The 26,794-nt window shown below is 39.9% G+C and overlaps 1 protein-coding gene and 1 long non-coding RNA gene across 31 annotated transcripts in view; one reads left to right on the forward strand and one right to left on the reverse strand.

Annotated features, from left to right (window-relative positions):
- Positions 1-26,794, forward strand: part of LOC102899165 — a 337,155-nt gene that overhangs the window by 91,743 nt on the left and 218,618 nt on the right. For 11 of the 21 annotated variants that reach the window (XM_019824033.3, XM_045051829.1, XR_006593851.1 and 8 more), the window contains one exon: positions 11,020-11,111. The exons of 8 other annotated variants lie outside the window; for them this stretch is intronic. In XM_019824033.3, the coding sequence (XP_019679592.2) occupies positions 11,020-11,111 (92 nt within the window). Of the gene's footprint in view, positions 1-11,019; positions 11,112-20,118; positions 25,999-26,794 lie in introns of those variants that run through there. 2 more of the 21 variants (XR_006593854.1, XR_006593853.1) reach the window with 2 other exon arrangements.
- Positions 1-26,794, reverse strand: part of LOC111559434 — a 464,969-nt gene that overhangs the window by 83,324 nt on the left and 354,851 nt on the right. For all 10 annotated transcript variants that reach the window (XR_006593861.1, XR_006593869.1, XR_006593870.1 and 7 more), the window contains one exon: positions 17,069-17,180. This is a non-coding gene — a long non-coding RNA (uncharacterized LOC111559434). The remainder of the gene's footprint in view (positions 1-17,068; positions 17,181-26,794) is intronic.

Consider the following 26,794-nt stretch of genomic DNA (forward strand, 5'->3'; position numbering starts at 1 on the left):
TCTTCCTTGGAGAGATGTCTGTTCAGATAATTTGTCTTTTTAAATTGGTTTGTTGATATTTTTTATTGTTGAACTATAAAAGCTCTTTATATATGCTGGATACTATATACTTATGAGATACATGATTCACAAGTATTTTACCCTATTCTCTAAGTTGTCTTTTTTTCTTGACAATGACTTTTGATACAGAAAGGTTTTTAATTTTAAAGAAGGCCAGTTTGTCTACTTTTTCTTTTGTCATATTAAAGAATACATTTCCAAATCCAAGGTCATGAAGATTTGTCTCAAATATTTTCCTCTAAGAATTTTACAGTTTTAGGGACACCTGGGTGGTTCAGCTGGTTAAACATCTGACTCTTGATCTAGACTCAGGTGAACTCATGGTTCATGAGATTGAGCCCCATGTTGGGCTCTGTGCTGACAGTGTGGAGCCTGCTTGGGTTTCTCTTCCTCTCTCTGCCCCTCCTCAGCTGCCATTGTCTCTCGTACTCTTTCTTAAAAAATAAATAAACTTAAAAAAAAGAATGTTCTGGTTTTAGCTGGTATATTCAGGTCACTAATGCATTTTCAGTTAATTTTTGGACATGGTGTGAGGTAGGGGTCCAATCTCACTCATTTGCATGTTGCACTCATTTGCAATATGCCTATCATTTTGGAGAAAGGAAACAGAGTACCATAAACATAGGAAAAAGTAAATTGACACTATCAGATCCAAGAGGAGCCCAAGAAGACATGACAATTAAATATAATAAGGTATTCTGGGTGAGATCCTGGAAGAGAAAATGGATACTAGATAAAAACTAAGGAAATCTGAATAAAGTCTGAGTTTTAGTAATAATACATCAATCTTGCTTCACTAACTGTGACAAATGTACTCTACTATAAAAGGATGCTAATAACAGGGGAAATTGGGTGTGGGGTGTATAGAAACTCTGTTCTGGCTTCACACGTTTTTCTGTGCATCTAAAACTCATCTAAAATTAAAAAGTTATTTTAAAAAAGTAAACTGATAGCATCTAAAACAATTCCAATGTCTAGGAATAAACCTAATGAAAGATATTCAACAAAACTACACCAAAACTAGAAGATACTACTAAGAGAGATACTTCATGTTCACTGATTGCTAGGCTTGGTATTGGTAAGATGTCAGTTCTGTCAAATTTGTTTATAGATTTATTGGCATCCTAGTCAAAATGCCAGCAAATGTTTTCCTAGAAATTGATAAGATGATTTTAGAATTTGTATAAAAACAAAAAAGATCTATACCAGCCAAAATAATTTTGAAAAGACACAAAGCTGGAAGAGTTACACTATATGATTTCCAAGCTTATTATAAAGCTCCAGTAATCACAATAATGTGGCATTGACAAAAGTATCGACATATAGAGCAGTGGGACAGAAGAGAGTCTAGAAATTGAGACCCACACGCCAATGGTCAATTGAATTTTGGAAAGGTTCCAAAGTAATTAAATGGGAAAGTAAAATTGTTTTTAATAAGTGATGTGGGAACAACTGGACATTCATATTAAAAATGAATTCTGATGTCTATTCGCGCCATAAACCAAAATTAATTCAAAATAGTCTTTAACTATAAATGTAAAAGTCAAACTATAATATTTCTAAAATAAAATGCAGGAGAGAAGCACCTGGGTGACTCATTTGGTTGAGCATCTGACTCTTAGTTTCAGCTCAGGTCATGATCCATGAGTTCAAGTGCCGTGTGGGCTCTGTGCTGACATCACGGAGCCTGCTTGGGATTCTCCTTCTGTCTCTGCCCGTCCCCCCATCCCTCCCCCATTCACAATCTCTGTCTCTCTCAAAATAAATAGAGAAAAATTTTGCAACTTTGGGGTGAGCAAAGGTTTCTTAGACTAAAAATAAAGATATATCTGACTTTATAAAAATTGAAACTTTTTGCTCTTCAAAGGACACCAACTGCAATACCCTAACGCAAGCCGCAGACAGGGGGATAATAGTATCAATGCCTGACTCTGACAGAGCTTCTGAATGCAAAATACATAATCCAGAGTGTATAAAGTGATCTTCAACTCAACAATTAGATGACAAACAATTCAACTAAAAAATTGGCTGAAGACTTAAAAAGACCATAAAAGAAGATACAGTAAAACCTTAGATTGTGGGTAACTTGTTCTGCGAGGGTTCCACAAGATGAGAAAACATTTCTAATAAATTTTAACTTGAAATGTCTTGCAATACGAGTAATACCTGACACCGAACGTCACATGATCACAACTGAGCCAGTGGTTCTTCAGATTTGCTTTGATATGTAAGTGCTTCAGATTACAAACATGTTTACGGAACAAATTGTACTCACAAACCAAGGTTTTACTGTATATAGCTAATACACACATGAAAAGATACTCAATATTATATTGGTCTTCAAGGGACTGCATGTTTAAAACACAGCAAGATACTACTTCATGGCAAGAGAACAGCTAAAATTCAAATGACTAATAATACCAAGTATTGGCAAGGATATGGAGTTTGCAAAAACTCTCATACATTGCAGAGAGTTGTGTAAAACGGTACAACTTTTGGGAAAACATTTTGGCCACTTTTTGTGAAGTTGAGCAAACACCGTATTACCCAGTAGTTTCACTCTGAGGCATTTATCCAAGAGAAATGGGAATATCTGCCCACAAAAAGGAATCAGATGCTAATGTCACAACAGCCTTATTCATAGTAGGCAATAATTGGAAACATCTCAAATGCCCATCAACAGATGAATGGATAAACACACTGTGGTGTATTTATAAACTATTATATTAAAAAGTTGTTTGTTATAAAATATAAAAAGGTATATTTATAAAATGCAAATTTATAAAAGAGAATACTGAGCAATAAAGGGGAGTGAACTACTGATACACACAAAAATAGAGACTAATCTCAAAAGTAAATGAGGGAAAGAAGCCAAACACAAAAGAGAACGTACTGTGTGATTTTCTTTTCAAGTCCTAGAATAGGCAAAACTAAAGTATAGCAATAAGTTTCAGCTCAGTCTTTGCAGTGGTATAATCCCAACCGAGAGTGAATACTTTCTTCAATACCTTGCCCTAGGCACCTCAGTCACCTTACCCTATTTTCTGGCTCTGGTAATCATTTAAACTTGTCCTATGAAAGAAGTTCATCGAGAAGTCGGTTTGTGTCAGTCATGTGGTTTGAAGACCTCCTACTCTCCCCATCTACTTTAGTGTTCCTTGAGTCATCAAGGTTTTATAATATATAGAAATGAAAAAGTTGTGGTTGGGATTTTATCTTGAAAAATACAGCATAACTTGGGGAAGGAAAGTACCTCATAGGGAATAGAGTCAATAATATTGTAATAACGTTAAATAGTAATAGAGAGTAGCTACACTTATTGTAGCGAGCATCGCATATAGAACTGTCAAATCACTATGTCATATACCTGAAACTAATATAATGTATGCCAAAAAAAGATAAGGTGTATCCCTTCTAAGCAAACAAAAATGCAATATAACTTATGAAACAATCTGTGTTTAAGATAACTTAGGTCATAACTCCAAGCATGAGATAGTATTAGAACAATTAAAGTAGGAATCAAGTGCTGTTTCTTGTGCGTGTGCGTGTGTGTGTGTGTGTTTGTAAGTCTTTAAAAATTGAGCTATATTTACATGCAAAAGAATTAAACACCACCACTTTCTTACACCACACACAAAAATAAACTCAAAGTGGTTCAAAGATCTAAATGTAAGACCAGAAATCATAAAACGTATCAAGGAGAACTTAGGCAGTAAACTCTTGGCCATCAGCCTTAGCAATATTTTTCTGGACCCGTCTCCTCAGGCAAGAGAATCAATAGCAAAAATAAATAATTGGAACTATATCAAACCAAAAAGCTTTTGCAGAGCAAAGAAAATCATCAACAAAATGGCAACTTACTGAGAAGATATTTGTAAATGATATATTTGATAAGAGGTAAATATCCAAGATATATAAAGAATCCATACAATGAAACATCATTAATAATAGTAATAATCTAATTTAAAAATGGGCAGAAGATCTAAATAGAAGAAGACATTCAGATGGCAATCAGACACATGAAAAGAAGTTCAGCATCATTAATCATCAGGAAAATGCCAATCAAAACCACAATGAGGTATTACCTCACAGTAGTAGGAATGGCCAGCATCAAAAAGGCAAGAAATAAGCAGCAATGATGACTATGTGGAGAAAAGGGAATCCTCGTATATTGCTGGTTGGAAGATCAGCTGGTGCATCTACTAGGGAAAATGATATGGTGGTTCCTCAGAAAGTTAAAAATAGAAATACCATTGATCCAGTAATTTTCATTCTGGGTATTGACCCCCACACCAATCAATCAATCAATCAATAAAAACACTGATTCAAAAAGATACAAGCAACCTTATATTTATCACAGCATTATTTACAATGGCCAAGAAATGGAAGCAATCTAGTGTCTATCAGTAGATAAATGGATAAAGAAGATGTGGTATGTGTGTATATATATATGTCATTGTATGGAAAGAGCCCAGATTTCTTTCTGCTATTGAATGGATAAAGAAGAAGTGGTAGGTAGGTATGTAGGGAGGGAGGGAGGGAGGGAGGGAGAGAGAGAGATAGATAGATACACACAATGGAATATTACTCAGCCATAAAAAGAATAAATCTTGCCATTTAAAACAACTTGGATGGACCTAGAAGGTAGGTTTTGATGTCAAGTTTTGATGTTAAAGTCGTTTTATTTTAAGGCATCTATAGCATTACCTCACTTGGTTATGTTCTGTTGTTTTATTGCTAATTCTGCATATTCCTATCTGTAATGGCAATTATGTGCATTTTACAAGATCCCACATCTTCTGCAAGATTTGTAATTTTACTTTACCATCCATTTTCACTGTTTTTTGCACTGTATTTGGAGGATTTTAAAAACAGCTAACAACCTATGGGATACTGAATAGCAAATACTATTGACACAAGAGGAGAGAAGCTAAAATTTAGTCAAAGGGTTGTTTGAGGGGACACTAGATTTTAAAGAGATCATTTCTTTCAGAGACACAGATAACTAATACTAAGATAAGGGGGACCTCCCATATTTGAAGCATAATTCCCTCAAACAAGTTGTTCTGAAATTAAGGTGCTTTGTATATAGGTCAGTTTCTTACCTCAATAAATGGTCCTGGGACAAACTCATATTCATATGAGAAAAGTAAAATTGAATCCCTACTTCACGCCACATACAACGTGAAGATTAAAGACAGAAGTTAAAAGAAAGTCTTTAATATGATATAGGAAAATATAGAGGAGAATATTTTTATGACATTCAGATAGGGAAGAAGTTCCTAAATAAGATAAAAAGCACAAAACAAAAGGGAAAAGATTGATGGATATGACCACATTAAAAAAAAATACATGAGTTCATCAAAATAAATAAAAATACAAATTAGAAATAATTTAAAATACATGGGATAAGAATAAAAATCTAGATGACATAAAGAATCTCTATAGATCATTAAGAAGAAACTAAGCATGAAATAGAGAAATTTACATAAGTGCAAACACTAGTAACTAAGCTTCTAAAAATGTTCACTCATTTGAAATATGGAAAATGCAAATTAAAATTTAACAAGGTAGACAATGTTACTTCTGGGTAATAGCATCCTGGTTTATTTTAGACAGTCTCTCCATCTGATAATAACTAGACAAGCTTTACTAAATGTCTTAAAACGTTTCTTTGAAAGCATTGATAAACAATACTGATACAGTAAGAACTTGTAATTCTAGGATTGGAGGGATGGTGGAACCCCAGAGAGGTGAACCCATAACTTGAATTGCTTGTTTCCCTAAGGAATTTGCTAATATTAAAGGATCAGATGAGAGCTTCAAATTATTTCCAGTTTTCAAAGTCAATGTTTAGCACTCACACAAAAATAATGAGACACACAAAAAGACAAGAATTGACTAATAACTAATATAAAATAATAAACAGTAGAAATAGATCCATAACTTATCCAGATATTTTTGTTATCAGACATAGATTTTAAAGTAAACAAGACGCGGGGCACCTGGGTGGCTTGGTCGGTTAAGTGTCTGACTTGGGCTCAGGTCATGATCTCACGGTCCGTGAGTTCAAACCCCGTGTTGGGCTCTGTGCTGACAGCTCAGAGCCTGGAGCCTATTTCAGATTCTCTGTCTCCCTCTCTCCCTGCTCCTCCCCTGTTCATGCTCTGTCTCTCTCTGTCTCAAAAATAAATAAATGTTAAAAAAAATTTTTTAAATAAATTAAAAAATAAAGTAAACAAGACTAATATGTTAAAATAGTAAATAATGAGGTGGAGAATTTTGGTGGAAAACCAGATTTTATACAAAGGGATCACGTGAAACCTGGAAAATTTTAAACTATAATAACTTAATTGAATAACCCAATCAGTTGGGTTTAATAGAAGATTAGATACAGAAGGTTAGAAAAGAGAATTAGTAAAGGGGGAGATGGGCCAGAAGAAAATATACAGAATGGAAAGGTATCATTTTCCTAGGTATTTTGGAGGCCAGCATAATTTTAATACCAAAAAATGACAAGGATATGATAAGAAAGTAAACCTACAGATCAATCTTTTCCATGAAACCAGATTTTAAAAATCACAATAAATGATTTTTAAACATCTATAATGTCACATTTAAGTGAAATGTTGAATTTTTGCCTCTGAGATTGGGAATGAAACAGGTTTGGCTATTATTACCACTTACATTTAATATCAAGGGTCCTGTGTTTTATATGTTTGAAGTATTTGTGTATATGCTTTGTTCAAGTCAATGAGAAACAGAACAAGTGGGCAGAAGTGTTAAACCACTACTTGATAAAATATGATATTAAGCAACCCACAGGCTTTTATACAAGGGCTCATCTTCTCTCATCAACAGGTAAATGGAAATTAAAAGTACAGTATGATACACTGCCACCAAAATGGTTACTCTCATACACTGCTATAGGGATGTAAACTGTAGAACAACCTTGGATAATCATTTTGCAGGGTTGACTAAACTTCAGCATATACATATCTTACTATCCAGCAATACTTAACACAAATACATGCTTCAAAAAACATGTAAACATGTCATTAAACAAATACTAAAAGTAACTTAAATCTAGCAATACAGAATTATAATAGGGTAGGTACATACAGTGGAAAACTATACAACAATGGACAGTAATGAAATATTGCTACACACAAGAGAAATGAATCTCACAAACAAAATATTGAGCAAAACAATCCGGACAAAAAAACATGTGTTGTATGATACCATTTCTAAGTAGCTTTGTTTGCAATAGCAAAAATCTAAAGATAGTCCAAATATCCACAAATAAGAAAATGTGAAGAATACTCACATAATAAAGGCCACAAACAGTAAAAATGAACAAACTAGCATTTCATGCATAAAAACATTAAATGAAAAAATCCAGGCTTAAAAGATAGTAAACTAATATATTGTTTAGAGACTCACATAGACATAGTAAAACTATGAGGGAGGAAAAGGAAATGATGAACCCAAACTTCAGAATAAAATGTAAGCTCTGTGAATCAGGGCTTTTCATTGTTTTTTGTTTTTTTTTAATTTTTTTTTCCTTTTCAACGTTTATTTTTATTTATTTTTGGGACAGAGAGAGACAGAGCATGAACGGGGGAGGGGCAGAGAGAGAGGGAGACACAGAATCGGAAACAGGCTCCAGGCTCTGAGCCATCAGCCCAGAGCCTGACGCAGGGCTCGAACTCACGGACCGCGTGATTGTGACCTGGCTGAAGTCGGACGCTTAACCGACTGCGCCACCCAGGCGCCCCAGCTTTTCATTGTTTTATTATTTTATTTTATTTTATTTTATTTTATTTTATTTTATTTTATTTTATTTTATTTTATTTTATTTTAATGTCTTTCAGTGACTAGAACAGTACTTGACACATAATAATCATGCAAAATATATTTATCAGGGCACCTGGTGGCTCAGTTGGTTAAGCATCTGACTTCGGCTCAGGTCACGATCTCACTATTCGTGAGTTGAGCCCTGCATCCGGCTCTGTGCTGACAGCTCAGAGCCTGGACTCTGCTTTGGATTCTGTGTCTCCATCTGTCTCCACCCCTCCTTCACTCATTCTCTTTGTCTCTCTCTCTCAAAAATAAATAAAACATTAAAAATGAAGAAAAAAATGAAAGGAAAAAATGAAGTATTTTTTTCAATAAATAAACAAATGAGGAGAGAGGCAAATGATATAGGGAGTTACAGTAGGATTCGTGAAGTTCTGTTACTCAGGCTGCATGATGGGTATTTAGGCATATGTGTCTTGGTGCTCCTTATCCTACATATGTGTGAATATGTAGTTTCTGGATTATGAAATATATTATACAATACTTCAAAATTTTAAAATGCACTACTGAATTTTTATATTGAGAAACATTGCCAAGTAAGATATAAAACAGACCTCCTCAGTGCATCACTCAGATGCAAATTATCCCCGCGACTGCCTTGGCTCTCATGGGAGGTGGGTTGGGGTGCTGGGTATAGGGTTGATAGGAGTCACAGGAAGAGAATTGGAGAGGGTGGTTAACTCCATAGTTTAGCAGATTAAAAATTAACATTTTACATTATGATTTTATATTAAAGTGTCCATGTTGATATGTCTTGCTTTGAGCCTATATAAGAGCAAGGAGTGAACAAGAAAAAGAGGTAGATCTATCTGTGCAGGTGTGGAGATTTTAGGTCATAGAGGGCTTTTAAGAAGGAGTAAGTATAATTTAATTTTTATTTCTTTCCTTTCTTTAGCTCCAAAAGAATTTCCACAATATATGCAAAACTCTCTTTCTGATGAGTCAGTAAAAATTACCTATACCAAAAATACCAAGGCATCTCCAAAATATAGTCTTAGAAAAGGAGGATATGGTTCATGTGACCATATGAGAAAGCCCACCAAAAACACCATTTCCCCACAACCATGAAGATCAACTGGAGATCAATCCCATTCTTTAGTTTCTTTTTGTTTGTTTGTTGTTTTTTGAAAAGCAAGCCATCTGGTTGAACAATTCAGAGGGTGTAGGTTCTTATTAATGTGCCTGTTGCCACAAAGTATTTCAGTTTATTCATGCAAGTGCTGGCTGAGTGCCTAGGCCCTTATGGGAATGTGGATAGCAGTAGGTTTTGGTTCCCAAACACCTCAAATACAGAGCGAAACCTCCACCACAAGGTATTTTATCAGTAAAGAAACTGGGTGATTTCATTCCCTGTCATGTATTCCACAAGTTTACCTTGATACTTTTGAACGTCACATGTATGGTATGTTATCACCCTTTACTCATTAGGACCACTTAAAGATATTACAAAAATAAGTTACCAACTTCAAGAAACAAAACAGATGATCATATGGGAAGAGGTGGGGAAAAGAAAGGGAAACAAACCATAAGAGACTCTTGATGATAGAGAACAAACTGAGGGTTGATGGAGGGAAGTGGGTGGGGGAGGGGCTGAATGGGTGATGGGCATTAAGGAGGGCACTTGTTGGGATGAGCACTGGGTGTTATAGGTAAGTGATGACTCACTAAATTCTACTCCTGAAACCAATATTACACTATATGTTAACTAACTAGAATTTAAATAAACTTTTGAAAAAAAAAGTTACCAACTTCAATGATATTCTGCAACAAGCACACATAATCTACAAAAAATTGGTATCAAAATAAGTTAAAATGTCTATAAATCGCTAAGAATAACACAAACAATCCAATAGAAAAATAGACAAAAAAAACCAAGAATAAGCATTTCAGAGAAAAGACACAGGTGCAATAGATGCATGAAAAAATGTTCAGCATTATTAATAACCAGGGAAATGCAAATCAAAATTATAGGAGATGCCATTCTACTGACATTAGAGTAACCAAAACGAAAAAGGCTGATGATAACAAGTACTGGGAAGGATTTGGAACCCTAGGACTTCGCAAAAGGTGGTAGTGGTAGTGGTAAATTAGAGCCATCTCATTGAATTCTATTCCAGCATTATCTCCTAAAGATTCACATACTTTAGGGGCGCCTAGGTGGCTCAGTCAGTTAAGCATCTGACTTTGGCTCAGGTCATGATCTCGCCATCTGTGAGTTCGAGCCCTGCAGCGGGCTGTGTGTTGACAACTCAGAGCCGGGATCCTGCTTCAGATTCTGTGTCTCCCTCTCTCTCTGTTCCTCCCCCGCTCACGCTCTGTCTCTCAAAAAAGAAAAAAGAAAAGAAAAAAAAAAAGACTCACCTACTCTATGGCCCAGAAGTCTACTCCAGTGAAGTGCTTGCAATGTCTGATAGGTGACACACACTCAAAGATTCAGAGCATGGCTGTGCACAATGGCAAAAACTGGGAAACAATCCAAACCCATGTCAGTGGGCAAACAGATGCTTAAACTGTGGTATACTCATCAGAGGAATGTAATAAAGCAGTCAAACCAAACGAACTGCAGCAACATCCAACAATACAACAATAAATACAACTCTCAGCAACATGATATTAGGTGACAAAACGTCCCCAGCTATTGTGTACGCATGATATCCTTTCTATAAAGTTCAGAACAACCAACATAAGAAAAATAAATTTGGAAATAGGCAGTTAAACTATTCAAACAGAAAGCAAGAGAAGGGCGATGACAGGAGGCAGGGTCAGGTGGAAACATGGAGAAGAGAACAAGTGTACTGTTTGGGTAAATGTCAGCTGTTGTGATGTGAGGATCTTAGCTTTTGTTTTGCATTGTGAATTTGTAGATGCTTATTATGATACAAAGTAACAAAACATATCTAAGTGGGTCCATGCAAGGGCTGGTGATGACTGTGTCATAGAACAGGGATCACCGTTAATGCACTTCTGTACATCCAACATCCATAATAAAGAAAGCAAACACCATTTTTTACAAAGAGAAGATGAACACTAAAAACATACGATGACCTTTAAATTTCAGAACATGGGAATACTCCTTCACATTGCCCTTTGTACCACCAGGGCCATCCATGGCATGGAAACCGTTGCCCTGCTATACGACAGTGAACAAAAAACTGTTTCTGCTCTTGAGGAATTCATGTTTGGTGAAACACGTAAGTAAGTGGGTAACTCCAGCATTAACTAAGTGGTAGGATAATCATGGAATACGAGAACACAGGGCAGGGGGCAGGAAACTTGCCTGCACGTGGAAGCAGTCACCCTAAAAGGCTGTAGAATCTAACTTTGGACTTCAAAGGGCAGGATATTTTAGGCAGAGAAATCCCACGTGTGAGGGGCTCGAGGTGGGACATCGGAATTGTTAAAAGTGGTTCCATTTGACTGAAGCTGAGAAATGGGGGAGGGCTGGGAGGGGGAAGAAGGGAGATGGGGCTGGGGAAGTTGACAGGGGACCTCATCATGCGGGGCCTTGTAAGCTATACAAAAAACTAGGGACCTCATCTCAAGAGCTACCGGAAGCAATTGAAGAGTTTAAGCCAGAGAGTGAAAAGATTAGATTTTGTGCCTCATCAACAGCAGGACTGGAGGCAGAAAGGATCAGTGAGATTAAGCAGAGGCTGAGGCATGAGGCGGGGCATGGTGGTGACTGGAAGAAATGACAGGGAGAAGTAGCCCACTTGGGGATTTATTGAGGGGGTACAAGAAGGAAGACTCTAGGATGGCGTGCAGAAAGGGACCAAGTAAGAATCATTTGGGCAAGAATCGTTTTGACTTTGGGTAGCTGGGGAGATGGTCGCACAGATGCCGAGACCTGAGAAAATGTGAGGAAGCACGTGCACATCTTGCCCGGTGCATTGGTGCATAGCGTCTCGCAAGCCTTCTCAGATGAAACTTACTTTTCTCCAACAAAATATGGCTCTCAAGTTCTAGAAATTACAGAGATCCTCGCGTTCGCAAACCCCTGGACTGAGTTGTTAAAAGGTGCTGTCTCAAGGTACCATAGGAGGAATCTTTAAATGAAGGTTCCCCAAATCCATGACCTGACCTTATGAAAGTGGCTTCACTTTATTTTGTAAGTGATTCTTGGATTAGTTACTTGCGCGGCCTAAGGTTTAGGAGTATTGCTAAATATTTGTGCCACTGACCTCCAGTTTATAAAATGAGGTCAGAGTGCCTTTGAGATTATTTTCCTTCTATTTAAAAGCACCATAATTACCTAAGCATGGCTATACTGGGCAGCGGCTAAATAATAAAACCTTTTGCTTCAGGCATAACATAGAACAACTGCACATATTGTTTCCTTTCATATGGTGAGCCATAAATATGTGAAGGAAGCGGCATTAATTTCCTATAGAGTGATTTGCCAAGGTGAAATGTTCTGATCAGTGGTAAAATACGCATGCTTGGACCTATGTCTTATAACAGTCCTGTGATATGGCCAGTTCTGTGGTCATTTTTATAGCCAATACCCCCAGAAACCTTTAAAGCAAGACAGCCATAGGAGTGATGCATTGCCAGACTGCAAGAAATATTGGCCTATTACGTCCAGATCAGTTCCTGAAGGGTTACTGTTAATATTTGGCTTTGGGGAGAGGAGTTAATAAAAATCCATGTTCATGGTACTTTATATACCCAAGTGCAGGCAGAGGGAAGGCTAAGGGAAGTAAAAATAGTTTACATAGCACATAATAGGGATCATTAATATTAGTTACCAGTTCTAACACTGCCAATGTGTGGGTTTATGTGGATGGTAATATAGCTAAGTAGTTAGCAGAATGGATGTGGGTGTCCAAGAGACTGAAGTCAAATCCTAGAGTTGTCAATTAGGAAGCAATGTGACTGAACAAATAATTTAAATTCTAAATCTCAGTTTCTTCATTGATATGATGGGACAATATGCAGCTTCCGTGGCTTTGATGAATTAACACATGCAAAGAATCTAGATCAGTACTTGCTGTATCATAAGTATTCAACAAATGGAGATAATGTAACTAAAGCAACATAAATGTATACTAATGATCCAGGGCTGACTAGCGTCTGAGATTAGACCTAGATGCCTAGAATAACTAAACCATTATAAAACACTTAAATTTGTGGATGATTGAGTTTTTAACATGGTCTACAGGAAACAAAATATCATATTCCACTGACTCTAAGATGTGCATTTTTAAATATTTAAATGAAGGTCATTGGCTTTGCCTACACATACATATCAAAGTTTGGAAAAAAGAGGATAGTAGTTTGGTAGAAAAATCCAGACCCAATAATGGAGCATTCTTTTAAGAAATGCGACATCACCGGCGCACTTAGGCAGCTCAGTTGGTTGAGTATTTGACTCTTGATTTTGGCTTAGGTCATGAGCTCAGGGTTGTAGGATTGAGCCCAGTATTGGGCTCCATGGTGGGCATAGAGCCTAGTTGAGATTCTCATTCTCCCCTGCTGCCTGTTCTTCCCCTGCTTGTGTGCATGCGTGCATGCATTCTCTCTACCTTCTCTCTCAAAAAAAAAAAAAAAAAAAGGAAAAGAAAAGAAATGCTACATCATCGATCCTCTCATTGACATGGAATATGACAATGTGGAGACATACAGATAGCGAGGACCTTCATCTACAAAACAGTTCAGAAGAGCCAGACTCCAAATGAGAAACTCTAGGAAACGTCTCCTTCCATTTATTTGTTTTGGCTTTCTGTTTTATATTCGTATAACAGTAACATTAGGGAAATATGTATGCCTAACTGGGTCTGTTTATTACATAGAGTGTTTTCAAATCAATATAGAGCGAAAATTGTGGCGTTAAAGCATTGAGTCATAGTTTAACTGTCAGTCTTTGTCATACAGGCACGCAAATAATGGAACACCTTACAACGGATGACAGGTTGGCTTTGCTGAAATATGGTAAATAAGAAAGTATGATGAGTCCAAAGAATTTCGAATTCAAGTGAATTCTGAGTTGATAAAGGCCAACCTATCTGGATTCAAATCTTAGCTCCTGTATTTCTAGTTACGTTATCTTTGGACAAATGACCTTCCCTCCAAACCTCTGTAAAATGACAATTTTATCTAAACCATTAGGTAAATTCTACAGATTAAACAAAATAATATATATACGAAGCATTTAACACCGTACTGCGTAAGTACTTCAAGACGGCAATAAATGATTGATATAATTCTTATTATGATAATTAACAGTCTATCGTTCTATTTAAGAAGTCAAATTGCTTCTGGGTATTTTTCACAGCATGTAACAGAAAGCCATGTGTTATAGTTACCAATCGCTCACATTAAAAAAATTATATATATATATACACTGAAATATATTAACCTAAGCTGTGAATTAACCTCCTATATTTTAGCTTAAGCACAACATAAAAACAAATGAATGAATGTTCACCAGATTTGAAAGTTACATTTATAATGGTCTAGTTTGAAATATAATGTAAGTGCTCTACTCGAGGGTTTAAGTTGGGGTGGTCAAGAGCAGTGAAAAGACAGGTGGCCATCTTTTAGCTGAAACTCGTGAATAGGAGGAATACGTGATTGCTAATCAAAAAGCCAGGCCACGTATACTAAGAATACACAGACTGAAAACATCATTATCCTCAAGAGGGGTTTCAAATGCAAGGCTAGAACAACGGGAGACTTAAAGACAGATACCCTGAGACTAGCAATTGAACTGCTACATATATGGACAATTAAGGAAAATGCTCTAGGGTGAAGAGTAGTAGGTATTCCTTCATTTAACAGTTAATGAGATGACAGTGTGTTATAAGATGCATACGCCTTCCTGAAGACCCTCCCTCATGGATTCTCAAACTGAAGATTCCTTTTAAAGAAAAAGTAATTGCTGTTCTCTGGTGCTGGCTTAAGTATTTTATTATAATGTTACTTAAATGTCTACATATACAACTAGATACAAGGAATTATAATGTTCAAGAGAATCCGAAAAAATAAAAAAAGCAAAACAAAGCCAGTAAGAATTAAAATTGACTGCATTTGTTAAATGCAGCTCAAGTTGTTTTGTTGAAGCCCACTAACTGCTTGCAATTTGAGTGTGGCGTTGACGGAACAAAGATTCCTTTGAGTTCAGCCTGCCAGAAACACCAAGCTGGGTGTGATGAGCCATTTTCTTGTCACTGTTCTCTATTTGAACCACTGCAAGACTTTACCCCTCACTTGACATGCATTTATTAAGTCTGCCTGTATTCTCTTCTCATTCGCCCCTAATAAATACATGGTTGCAATGCAATCATAAACTCGACTGCAAGCAAGAACAGAGTAGTAACCTATTGCTTTGTAACATACACCACAAAACACGGTGACTTAAAACAGCAATGACCAAGTACGTCCCCTGGTTTCTTTGGGCCAGAAACCCAGGGATGGTTCAGCTGGGTAGTTCTGGCTTGGGGACTTTCATGAGGTCATAGTCAGATGGTGGCTGAAGCTGGGGCCCTCTCAAAGTCTTTATCACATGCCTGCTAGCTGGGCCGGGAAGACTTGAATGGTTGGGGTTCTCCATTGAATGGTTGGCATTCAACCACTTGAATGGTTGGCAGTCTCTATAAAGTCCCTCCATTTGGTTGGTAAAGCATGGCAGTGTCATGAAAGCCGGATTTCTTATACGACTCAGAGCTTCTTAGGCGAATGCCCAAAGACAGTGAGCCAAATGGAAGCCATATCACCTTTTCTAACCTCTGCTTGGAATTCATGCAAGGTCGTCTTGCCTCACATCATTCGTTAGAAGCAAAGTCACTAAAGCCTGCCTGCATTCAAGGGAAGGAAAATTAGATCCCACCTACTGAAGGGAAGAGTGATAGAGGATTTGAAATATATTTTAAAACCTCTAGATATTGAAATCACATGACCACATTCAGTTTTTTTAAAATGTATTTATGTATTTTGAGAGAGAGAGAGAGAGAGAAAGTGCAAGCAGGTGAAAGGCAGAGAGAGAGGGAGAGAGTCCCAAGTAGGCTCCTCACTGTCAGTACAGAGCCTGACACGGGGCTCCAACTCACGAACCGTGAGATCATGACCTGAGCTAAATCAGGAGTTGGATGCTCAACACCCAGGCACCCCAGCCACATTCAGTTTTTCAATGTTTATCTACATGACTCAGCATATGCCTACAACTCTTTACAAATCTCATAGGGAATTCACAGAACCCCAAGAAAAGGTAAGCCGGCCCTCGTTGGTCCATGAACCTCAGACGGAGAAAAATTCAGTTATGCACCAGATACAATAGCATGGAATGGAAGTTTCCTTAAATCACAGGGTAGCAGAGAATGCACTTAAATCAGTAGGAAGAGAAGATGAACTGAAATGTGTTCAGTGAGTTGGTGGAGCTAACGAACTTGACGTATTCATGGATGACTTTATGTCTTTTTAAGTGCCTTTCCCACATAATCTAATGATGGTTAAATGGCACACTCCATAAATAGTTAGGGCTTCGTGTCAAGAGTGTGCAGTGTCCTTCCATTATTCAGTGAATATGGTAACATACTCTTCTAAGTATTGGGGAAATGTTAGTAAGAGCAATGCATATTCATTCCTCATGGGTATTAGGGTCTAGCGGGGGAAGACAAGCACTGAGAAGATCATTATAAATGCACTAAATGCTACAAAAGGGAAATCATAAGGTGCTATGGGAATGCTAACTTAGTCTGGGGGAGAGGACTGGAACAGAGAATAAAAGGCAAGCCAACATGCAGAGATCGAGACTGCCAGATGAATGGGAGGTGGCTGGGGAATTTCCAGGCCTTTCCTCTATTTGCTTTCAACCAGGGTGCATCTCCTTCTACCACTGAAATAGATTTCCGGTCCACAAAATAATGGTCTTGATGAATAGACATATCAATTCATATTTAAGGATTATTTGGTGATCTATAGGCCCTAGGAAGGCATAACAGGAAAAAAAAAATATTCAAACAGCTGGAGTTTGTCCTCTGCAAACCATCTTCCCATTGAAGACCGGCCACTGTCTAGATGGTTTTCAGACTGGCTAGTAGTGCATGGTTGGTTGACTCAGGCTGGGCATGCTATGCATCAGGGCTTCCCTTCCACTAGCAACTGGCTTCTCCATCTCTGCAGCTGAGAAGAGTCAGAAAAAATGGCCTACCTCCCGTTGACTTCACAAGGAGCTGAGGCTGTTATCGCTGTAGCTGGCGAGCTTGGTTTTCCTTGTATTTCCACTTGTCGTGAGTAGGCCTCTCAGGACTTGAGGGATGGCTCTGCCATTTTAAAAAGAAATAAGAAAGGTGAGAGAAGTGGGGCAGGACCCTTCTTGCCTCTGACAATTCAGATGCTCTGAACTTCCTCTCTGTGGGAGAGAACATTTGAACCCACACCTGGAAGGGGATGGCAAGACCTCCTCAGAGTCCTGAATGCTGGGGCAGAACTTTCTCCTCTTGTGCACTCCCTCCTCCCCCTGGGCCCCCACAATGTGTTCTATGTACAGCTGACTTGCTTGGCTTTCATCTGTTTCTTACATATGAGATAATACTGTTATCCCAAATGACTGACATGTGGCCTGTAATCCACCCGTGAATCTCCCATTATCTGGAGGGAAAAGAGCATGCGTGCTGGCTTTTGTGTTAAGGAAGGGTTCATATTAAAAATATTTAACGAAGGAAGGGGCTTGACTAATCAGAATGGAAACTGGCCACAGGGACAGATAATAGCCCTTTCAGTTATCGATTGTGGGGAGGTCTAGGAGTCCTGAGGAAAGAGAGAGTTTCAGGATGGTTGTCATTTGCTAATCGGTGTGCATATATTTTAGAATTTTAGTAACTGGTGCATCTATCATGGTGATGTGTGTTGAATAACAAGATGTGCACTGCACAAGAACTGGGGCATCAAAGCTAGATTCCAGTGTCTGGTTCTTTATCTTGCTACATGGCTTTGGGGAAGTCACTTCTCTCCCTCAGTCTCAGGTTTTCCACCAGGCTAAATGATGTTAAAGCCTCCTTCCAGTCCTAACATTCATCTCCGCAGTTCTATCGCTGTGGTGATCCAGGCACTGCGTTTTTTTCTTAACACGCAACCTTGTGCGATGATGGAGAGCCTGCCCGCTCCTTGGGTCTGAGTCCTGCTCAGTGATCCAGGGCAGGTTCACTAAGTTTTCTAGGTCAAATTCCTTGAACTGTAAAATGAGGATTACAATGGGACCTACCACACAAGGTCGTGATGAGGGTTCAAAGGGACGATGCAAGAGGAGTATTTAGTGCTGTATGTAGTACAGCTATACTCGATTAATGTTAGTTCTTATTCTATTTAATGGCTAGAGACGGCTGAAGAGCTACAGTGTGTTCTTTTTCATCCTTCAAATCCATCCATGAATTTCAAGGTTATATTTCAAGTCCAAGTTGCCCTAGCTCTTGAGCCCACTCCTAGTGTTAATGGCATACTGAACGTGAGGGGGGAGGTGGCATGGGGCCATGTCTTCAGGACGTGTGCCAGGCATGGCCAACGGCCCATTCTCTGATGTCTCAATCTGGTCGGCAGGACTCTGCCACGTGCCAACTTTTTCTAAGCCACGAAAAGATTTAGAGCCGGTGGTGAAGTGAGATGTTCAACAAAGGAGAATTCTTCCTTTTGTTGAAATTTGGAATTGGTGATTCAAGGTCTCCTCATTTCAGATGTTATCTTTGTCCATAGGAGGGGGTGAAGAGGCTGCAACATGTTGGGGAGGCTCTGGACAGAACAGCACCTCCCAGTTAGAATTTTCCTATTAAATTTTGATACGAATGAGGCGAACATATGGGAGAACAGGAGTGCCTCAGAATTTCTCATGTAAGTGAAAAAATGAGTAAAGTGGAGGCGCCCGGGTGGCTTAGTCAGTTGAGCATCCAACTTCAGCTCAGGTCGTGATCTCATGGTTCCTGAGTTCGAGCCCCACGTTGGGTTCTGGGCTGACAGCTCAGAGCCTGAAACCTGCTTCGGATTCTGTCTCCCTCTCTCTCTCTGCCTCTCCCCTGCTCACATGTATTTGGAAGGATATCTACATATCTCTATATATGTATATAAATATATATCTCTATGTATCTGTGTGTGTATGTGTGTGTATACAGTTGGTTATAAGGTGGTTGAAACCCTGAGAATTTAGTGGCCCATTTCCTTGAAGGATCCAGGAAATGGGTTGACTTTAGGCTTGGGTGGTTCAAGTTGGTTAAATATGTTTACCAGGACTGTTCTTTCTCCATCTCTCAGCTCAGTTTTCTTCTATTTTGGCTTTCTTTCCTTTTCTTTTTTTCTTTTTTTTAGTTTATTTATGTTGAGAGAGAGAGAGAGAGACATAGCATGAATGGGGGAGGGGCAGAGAGAGAAAGGGAGAGAGAGAATCCCAAACAGGTTCCGTGCTGCCAGTGCAGAGCTCGACTCTCATGAAACTGTGAGATCACGACCTGAGCTGAAGCCAAGAGTCAGATGCTTAACCAACTGAGCCAACCAGGCGCCCCTATTTTGACTTTATTTTCAAGGATATTTTTCCCAAGTAGGGGCTATGAAGTCTACTCGTAACCACAAGGCTTGCCTTTTACCCAATTCTCAACCCTAGCAAGAAAAGAACACTTCTTTCCAAATCAAGCAGCAAAATCTCAGGTGGGATTCTCATGGGCCCGGCTGGAGTTACACGTCTCTCACTGAATTCCTCTGAGGCCAAGGGGAAACAACACTATCTGGCTGTGCCCAGGCCGCAGACCATCCCTTCAAGCCAAAAGGAAGTATTAAAATCAAACTTCACGCACCAACAATGAGGGGAGGGTTGGTTGCCCAAAGAAAATTAGACTGTGTTTCCCCCCCAAAGAAGGCAGCAAAACCAACAGATCCCATTACAAGCAAGAATTCAGAATGAAAAAAGTCACCCATGCCCACGTGCCCACAGACACGTTTATCTGGCAACTTTCGTCAAACAGCTGGAAAAACGAGCTGTCAATCTTGACGAATTATTTAGCCGTTCCCTTTTCTTTAGCAAAGTCCTGAAGGTTCATTCGTCCAGCAGTCCTCACCCTTTGGAGCCCTGACCCTCAGCCCAGGAGCTGAGGGCAGGGAAAGAGCAAGACCCCCCTCCCCCCAGAACTCAGGTCTGGCTGAGAGCCAGAATACGCCACCACTTTGTTCCACGGCTCTCCTGCACTGATTTCTGTATTCCATCATTCTTCTCAAATAAAGCTGGGACCTGCTTCTTTCCCTTCGAACGCTGAGGGCTCTGTCTCCCAAGTTCTGTCGCTGGAAGGCGTATTATGAAATGGGATGTACCGTCAGAGACAGAGGTAAGAAATCTGAACCGCATGGCCTCACATAAACCCACAAGGTCTCTGTTAGGGGCTCCTTCCCCTTTCAACAGGTGTAAGGACAAAGGGCCCATTGTCCTTAGGAGCCTATAGGATAAGTAGAAAGAACATGTCCTTGCTGGTTAGTCCGCTGGCGATAAAGAGTATTGTTTTATCTCCTGCCATCTCCACGGTTCCATGGGATGAGTTCTATTGTGGCACAAAGTCCGCTTTGTCTTTCCAACCCAGTGAGACGTTTAAATTGACCTTTCATATATTCCTTGGTTGTCACAACCTGAGCACTGAGTTGGTATTATGTATTGAGAGGATTATCAATTTCTTTCTTCTCCAAGGGCACTGTCATCCACAGAGATGCTATGATGCTGAAAAACAGTGTGATTCTCTTCTGCTTAAGAAAAATAAAGTCATAGACTTTTTTTTTTGGTTTCCAGAAGAACTGAACAGACTACCGAGTTCCCATCGACCCCCTCACATTGCTTCCTCCCTCAGTCTCCCACATTACTGACATCTTGCATTACTGGGGTACATTTGCTGTCATTGGTGAGCCTATAGTGATACATTGTTATTAACTAAAATCCATAGTTTACATTACATTACTCTCTGTATCTTATAATCTTTGGGGTTTCACAAACGTATAATGACATGTATCACATTATAGTATCACGAACAATAGCTTCCCTGCCCTAAATCTCCTCCTTGCTCTATTAGTCTTCCCTCCCCACCAACCCAGGCAACCACTGATCTTTTTCTTGTCTCCACAGTTTTGCCTTCTCTAGAAAGTCATACAGTGGGAATCCTATAGTATGCAGCCTTTCCAGTTGGCGTCTTCCACCTAGCAATACGCATTTAAGGCTCCCCCGTGTCTTTTGGGGATGGGATAGCTCCTTTCTTTTCATTGGTGAATAACCTCTGCTTAATATTTAAAGCTTCTAGTGTTCGAGACCGGAATGGTTATCCACCCCCCTCCCTCCCCCACCCGCCGCAACTGGCATGTGCACATTCATTAAGATTACTAGTCATCACCCAAGTTTTAAAAGTGTTATTTCAGGGAGTTAAATACGATTTCAGACCAGCTTCAAGTACCTTTTGTACAGCTGGAGAAAGAAAGCAAATTCTCCTATCTCAATCACAGCCAAAGTAGCAGTGGTCTGTTTAGGCTGCAGGCAACAATGGACTTCTTGGCATTTTTACCCAGAAGAATTTATATCCATAGAACTAGTGTTTTCCCTAAAATAAATGATATCCTGGTTTTTTGTTGTTGTTTTTTTTTTTTACTTCCAGCAACATCAGAGGCTCACTTACCTGATTCGTGATAACATTCATTTTTAAAACATGAATCCAGCATTTTTAAATTTATCTTTATTTTTTGCCTTAGACTTCCTAAATAGCACCCATCTAGTCCTTGCAAAGAACAGTGGAGGAGGAGCTCCCATTCGCTTATTGCGTTTGAGACTCATAAAAGGTACAGGCTTTCAAATTCGAGGGAGTAAAGTTAGTTTCCTGGCTCTGTCCGTCACTAGCTGTGTGTCTTTTAACAAGCCATCCCACCTCTCCTAGCCCCATTTTTCTCCTTTGTAAACTGCAACTAATAATAGGCTCTCTCTTTTATGACTGTTATGGATATGGAAGGAGATAGTCCATGGAGAGCATACAACAGTTTCAAGCACCAAAAAACGTCCTTGAACATCATCCAGTCCCCATCAGGCAACTGGCCTGTGTGAAAAGGAAACGCTGAGTATCGTGTAGGTGCTCATTAAATTTTTCCTGACTGATCAAGGGGGCAAAGGGAGGGCAAATCCTTTCATGTGTGGACTCTCAGCACAGACATGTACGGAAGGAAGCTGACTTAACCGGGATCAAGCACGATGGAGGAGATAAGGTGCCCTGTGCAATCTTACATGACCGGGGACACCACTTCTAGGACCTTTTGCCCCTGCTCCTGCTGAGACAGGGCCCCTACCTACCACTAACTCACATTCTTCTCTTCGTCACCCTTGCAAAGCCCATTTCCCGAGCAAGTGTATGCTTTGGTAAAGTGATTAGCAGCCAGCCTGGCTCCTACATTTAATGAACACTTTGTTTAGGGTGAAACACTGGGTACTGAACCATTCTCGGTCTCCCCTTCTCCTCACCCTTCCCCCTACATGTCGCAGATAAAATGATTGGCCAGCTAACAGTTACTGAGATGCCATTGGTGCAAGAAATCCCAACCCCTCCAACCTAAGGGTTAACGACATACCCTGAGTGTCCTTTTTTTATCTTATGCTTGCTTTTTACTCACTTTCATTCTGTGGATGAAGACTCTCTTGCCAAAGACGGGGGAAATAAACTCAGACGCATCCTGCCTCCCTTACATCTTTGTGGATCTGTAAACTGTCAGAGATACAGATGAAAATCCACTAGAGCATGCTCAGAGCAGTTACACAAAGGCCATGCGAGATCGGAGCATGAAAGCCTGATGTTAGGGGAAGCTATCACCTAAAATGCTACCAACTTGGCTCTGTGTGAAGACACGAATAAACATTGGAGATGCCAACAAATAGTGACCAATTGCCACGGTTAAGGATGGCCTCAACTGTGTAAAAAAGCAATAACGAAAACGAAAACAGTTAACAGCAAAGGGTCAAAGTAGCCACGGCAGTCAGTGAGAAAGTGAGAAAGCTTAGTGGCTAAGAGCGCGCATCTGGGAATGAGCCCGGACTCGAAACCTGGCTTGACCTTTCACCTTTTAACCAGGCAACCTATTTAACTGCTCCACACCTCAATTCCCCCATGTGCAAAATGGGCTCAATCAGCATCCACCTCTGAGGATTATTTTTTGAAGCCCTAAAGAGGTAAAATATATAAGGTGCGTGGCTCAGGCAGACTTTCAATGAGACTCAGCTCTTATTTTTGTTATGTTAATGAGGACTGCAGGCCAAGGGACACGGTAACATGCAGCAGTGTCCCAATTTTATCACCATAAGCCTTTTATTCCAGGACATCTTTGGAGGTTACTGTTCTACAGAAAACAATTTGGGAAATGCTGCCTTAAATAAATAAAACCTGAGACTTTGGGGGTGGGCAGTATGGCTGTTCGTCTTAGATATCCTCACTAGCAAGTTAAAAGTTTCAAAATCATGTTTGTGGGTGTTTCTATCACATTTGGGGCGTCAGGTTTTAGGTCAGGAGCCTCAATGCTGTCCGCATTTCTGTGGAAAATCAGATTTCATTTACATCATTCCTACTTACGGCAACTTTTCTGGGACCCAAATAAAAACAAGGACTGCCTGCACAAATTGGCTATGAGATTTGCAAAGCAAAATCTGCCTTTTGACCCATATCCTGGAAGCAGCTCTCTGCCTACCCCATCCTGCCCCGGGTCAGAAATCCCCCTTGTGTTCCATGAGCACAGAAGCCATCGCCTACCCCATGGGGGGAGGTACGAGGAGCCTGGAAGAAGCATCTTCAGCCTCTCTGGAGAAAGATAAACTGCGTGCAAGGTTATGGGTATTTTATGATCTGTTATAGATGGATAATCCAAGGTACAGGCTTGCAGCTTGAATTTTTTTTCCCTTTAAAGCAAGGAAGCTTAGCAGTTAAACTCATTTTCCATAACTCCCAAAGTGGTTTTGCAATAAATCTGTGAATTTAATCAGCCTCCTCTGTTGAGGCAATCTTGCCTAATTGGGTTCTTGTGAAGAATAATAGACATGATGACAAAAATACTTCATCTCTGCAAGGGAAGCCAGAGTCTCATCAATAATACCGATAATAGAGCTCCCATTCCCCTAACAAAACGGAGCATAGGGCTCACCTGTCTCAGGTACTGTGTGCTTTTTAGACCATCACTCTCTTTCTCCTCCTACCTGGCCAACAGCAAGAAAGTAAAAATCCCAAAATGAAAGATGACCGTTGCCATGGGCTTTAGCCAGTAACTAGGTCGACTCCTAAGTAGGCTTCTAGAAATTTTCTAGAAAATTACAACAGAGAAGTGGGGAATTGCCTTTGAAATGAAACTAAACATGGAACACAGAATCCCAACAACGCGATTTTGTTTTGTTTCTCTGGTCGGCGATTCCGACTCCTCTCTCCCAATCCTGGGAGTAATGGTGGGGTCTGGAAGGGCCCCTGCCAGGAGTGTAACATGCACAGCTGTTGGCCGTCAGCTGGCAAACCAACCTAGTGACAAAATCGGCCACTGGAGCTAGATGCCACATGTTTTCCGATGACCGGACAGACAGGACCTCCAGATCTAGCTGGGATCTGTCCTACACAGGTTGGGGGCTGAAAAAGGAAGATCCTAATATCGGAGGCAGGCCTGGCAGGGTTGCTCACCCCTGTGGAAGGGGGTGAGGAGCAACGGCAAACACAACCTAGGTTTTTCCATCCTGGAGCATGAGAGAAGCGAAGCGTGATAATTGAAATTAGAAATGGAGGGAAAGGCGTAATTTCACAAGGATGTCATCTGCCGCGGCCTTCCCAATGAGCTCAGCATTCCAGCACCCTCCTCACTCTTTGCGTGGGAGAACATTCCTGACTTGTCCCCCCATCCCTGCTCATGGCCCTCGGGGGTCAGTAGATCATGTAGGTGATAAACACAGGAACTCACCTGTGGTCAGCAGACACAGCGCCAAAACTGCAGGAAGAGAAGTAAAAAATGCCACCTTCCCCACGAACTGGACACAAATGCTTGCTCGCACAACAAAAGATGTTGTGCACTTGGTCTCCTCTAGCTTCAGGCCTTCACTAACACATGAGTCAGGGCACTGAGGGGGCACAGATGCAATAAAATCCCAGGTTTCCTCGTTTGAGCCCTGAGTTGTGGTTTCTCTGCTTCCTCCCACTGGACGGCTTCAGTATGAATTGCTCCCAAAACCAACAGTAAAATTTAACCACCACTCCTTGCAGGAAAAGAAGAAATCCTCATCTCTTCAGAGAATTTACTTTTGGTGCAAGTCTTGCTGACTTTGGCTTGTGCCTCACACGCACGCAAGCGTGCCCACGCGCGCGCACGCTCACACACACACACACACACACACACACACACACACACACACACAGCTGTGGGGGTTTCCAGATGATCCTTCTAAGTAGACCAGGGCTCTAACAATGTGTTGTCCCCGGACAAGAAGGGTAAGAATGGCATTAGAACTCATTACAAATGCAAATTCATGGTCTCACACAGCCCTGCTGAATTGAAAGATCTGACGATTGGGCCCAGCATTCTGTGTTTTTTTAACAAGCCTTTAAGTGATTCCAATGCACCCTTAATTTTGAGAACTCCTGCTATAGGCTGATCATTTGTCCAGAATTCCTTACAATTTTATGCCTGTATATTTGCTCCTTCTGTCTGCCCCAGTTGGCATGCTTCTTTCTCTTCTGCTTGGTAGCCTCCTATTCAGTCTTTAAAGCCCTTTAAGAAATACCCTCTTCTATTTATAAATATCCCCCCACCATTCTGTCTACCCAAGCAGAATTAATTGTCCCTGATTTGTTTTTTGACAATATATCATATCATATTATATTATATTATATTATATTATATTATATTATATTATATTATATTATATTATATTATTATTATATTATATTATATTATATTATATTATTATTATATTATATATTACAATCATCATGTATCTGTTTTCCACACCAGGCCGAGAGGGCAAGAAAATGTCTAATTCAGCAAATGCCTTATACAAGATATCATGGGCCTATTATTATGTTAGCTCTGGTGATGCCAAAATAAAATAATAAAAATATTAATTAAAAAGTAGGTCACTGCCTCGTTTGCCTAATTCATTATTGCATGCCAAATAAGATTTCAAATCCCTGGCATATGCTAGCTGTGTAACTTTAGGCAAGGTACTTAACCTCTTTAAATCTCATTCATAGTAAGAAAAATGCCAAGAGTATATACCTTACTGTTTATGGGATGAATAAATTAGCAATATATGGACAGGGCTTCGTACAGTACCTGGCCAGGGTAAGCACTGAGTGTATGTTATTGTTGCTGATGATAGTAATATTAATATCATTGTCGTCCTCAACATCAAAACACTAGCAACTTGCATTGTGCCTGGTACAGAGGATATAGGCATACATGTGAACATTTTTAAAAGATCAGGGTTCTAGGCTTATCTACTTTGCTTGCTGGGTCACTTGACACTGAACATAAAAAAATGCAACTTTCCCTAAAATGTTTCCTCAGGGGCGCCTGGGTGGCTCAGTCAGGTGAGCATCCAATTCTAGATTTCGGCTCAGATCATGATCTCACAGTTAGTGAGATCGAGCCCCGAGTGGGGTTCTGTGCTGACAGCATGGAGCCCGTTTGAGATTCTCTTTCTCCTCTCTCTCTCTAAAAATAAATAAACTTAAAAAACGTTTCCAAAGATAGGCAAGAAGGTGCACAGAACATTTACGTTGCCTCCCCAAGTTGCCCAGTGTAAGGACTGATGAATACAGAGAATCCTGCTGGAGACTAAGAGGCTGAATTGAAAGCCAAGGGCGGTTGGTCAGCCATGCACGTCATCCGTATGTTATTTCTGATGCTCGCTGACTTAGCATCACTT

Source organism: Felis catus, chromosome A2, assembly GCF_018350175.1.
Source record: "Felis catus isolate Fca126 chromosome A2, F.catus_Fca126_mat1.0, whole genome shotgun sequence".
NCBI classification, from domain to species: Eukaryota; Metazoa; Chordata; class Mammalia; order Carnivora; family Felidae; genus Felis; species Felis catus.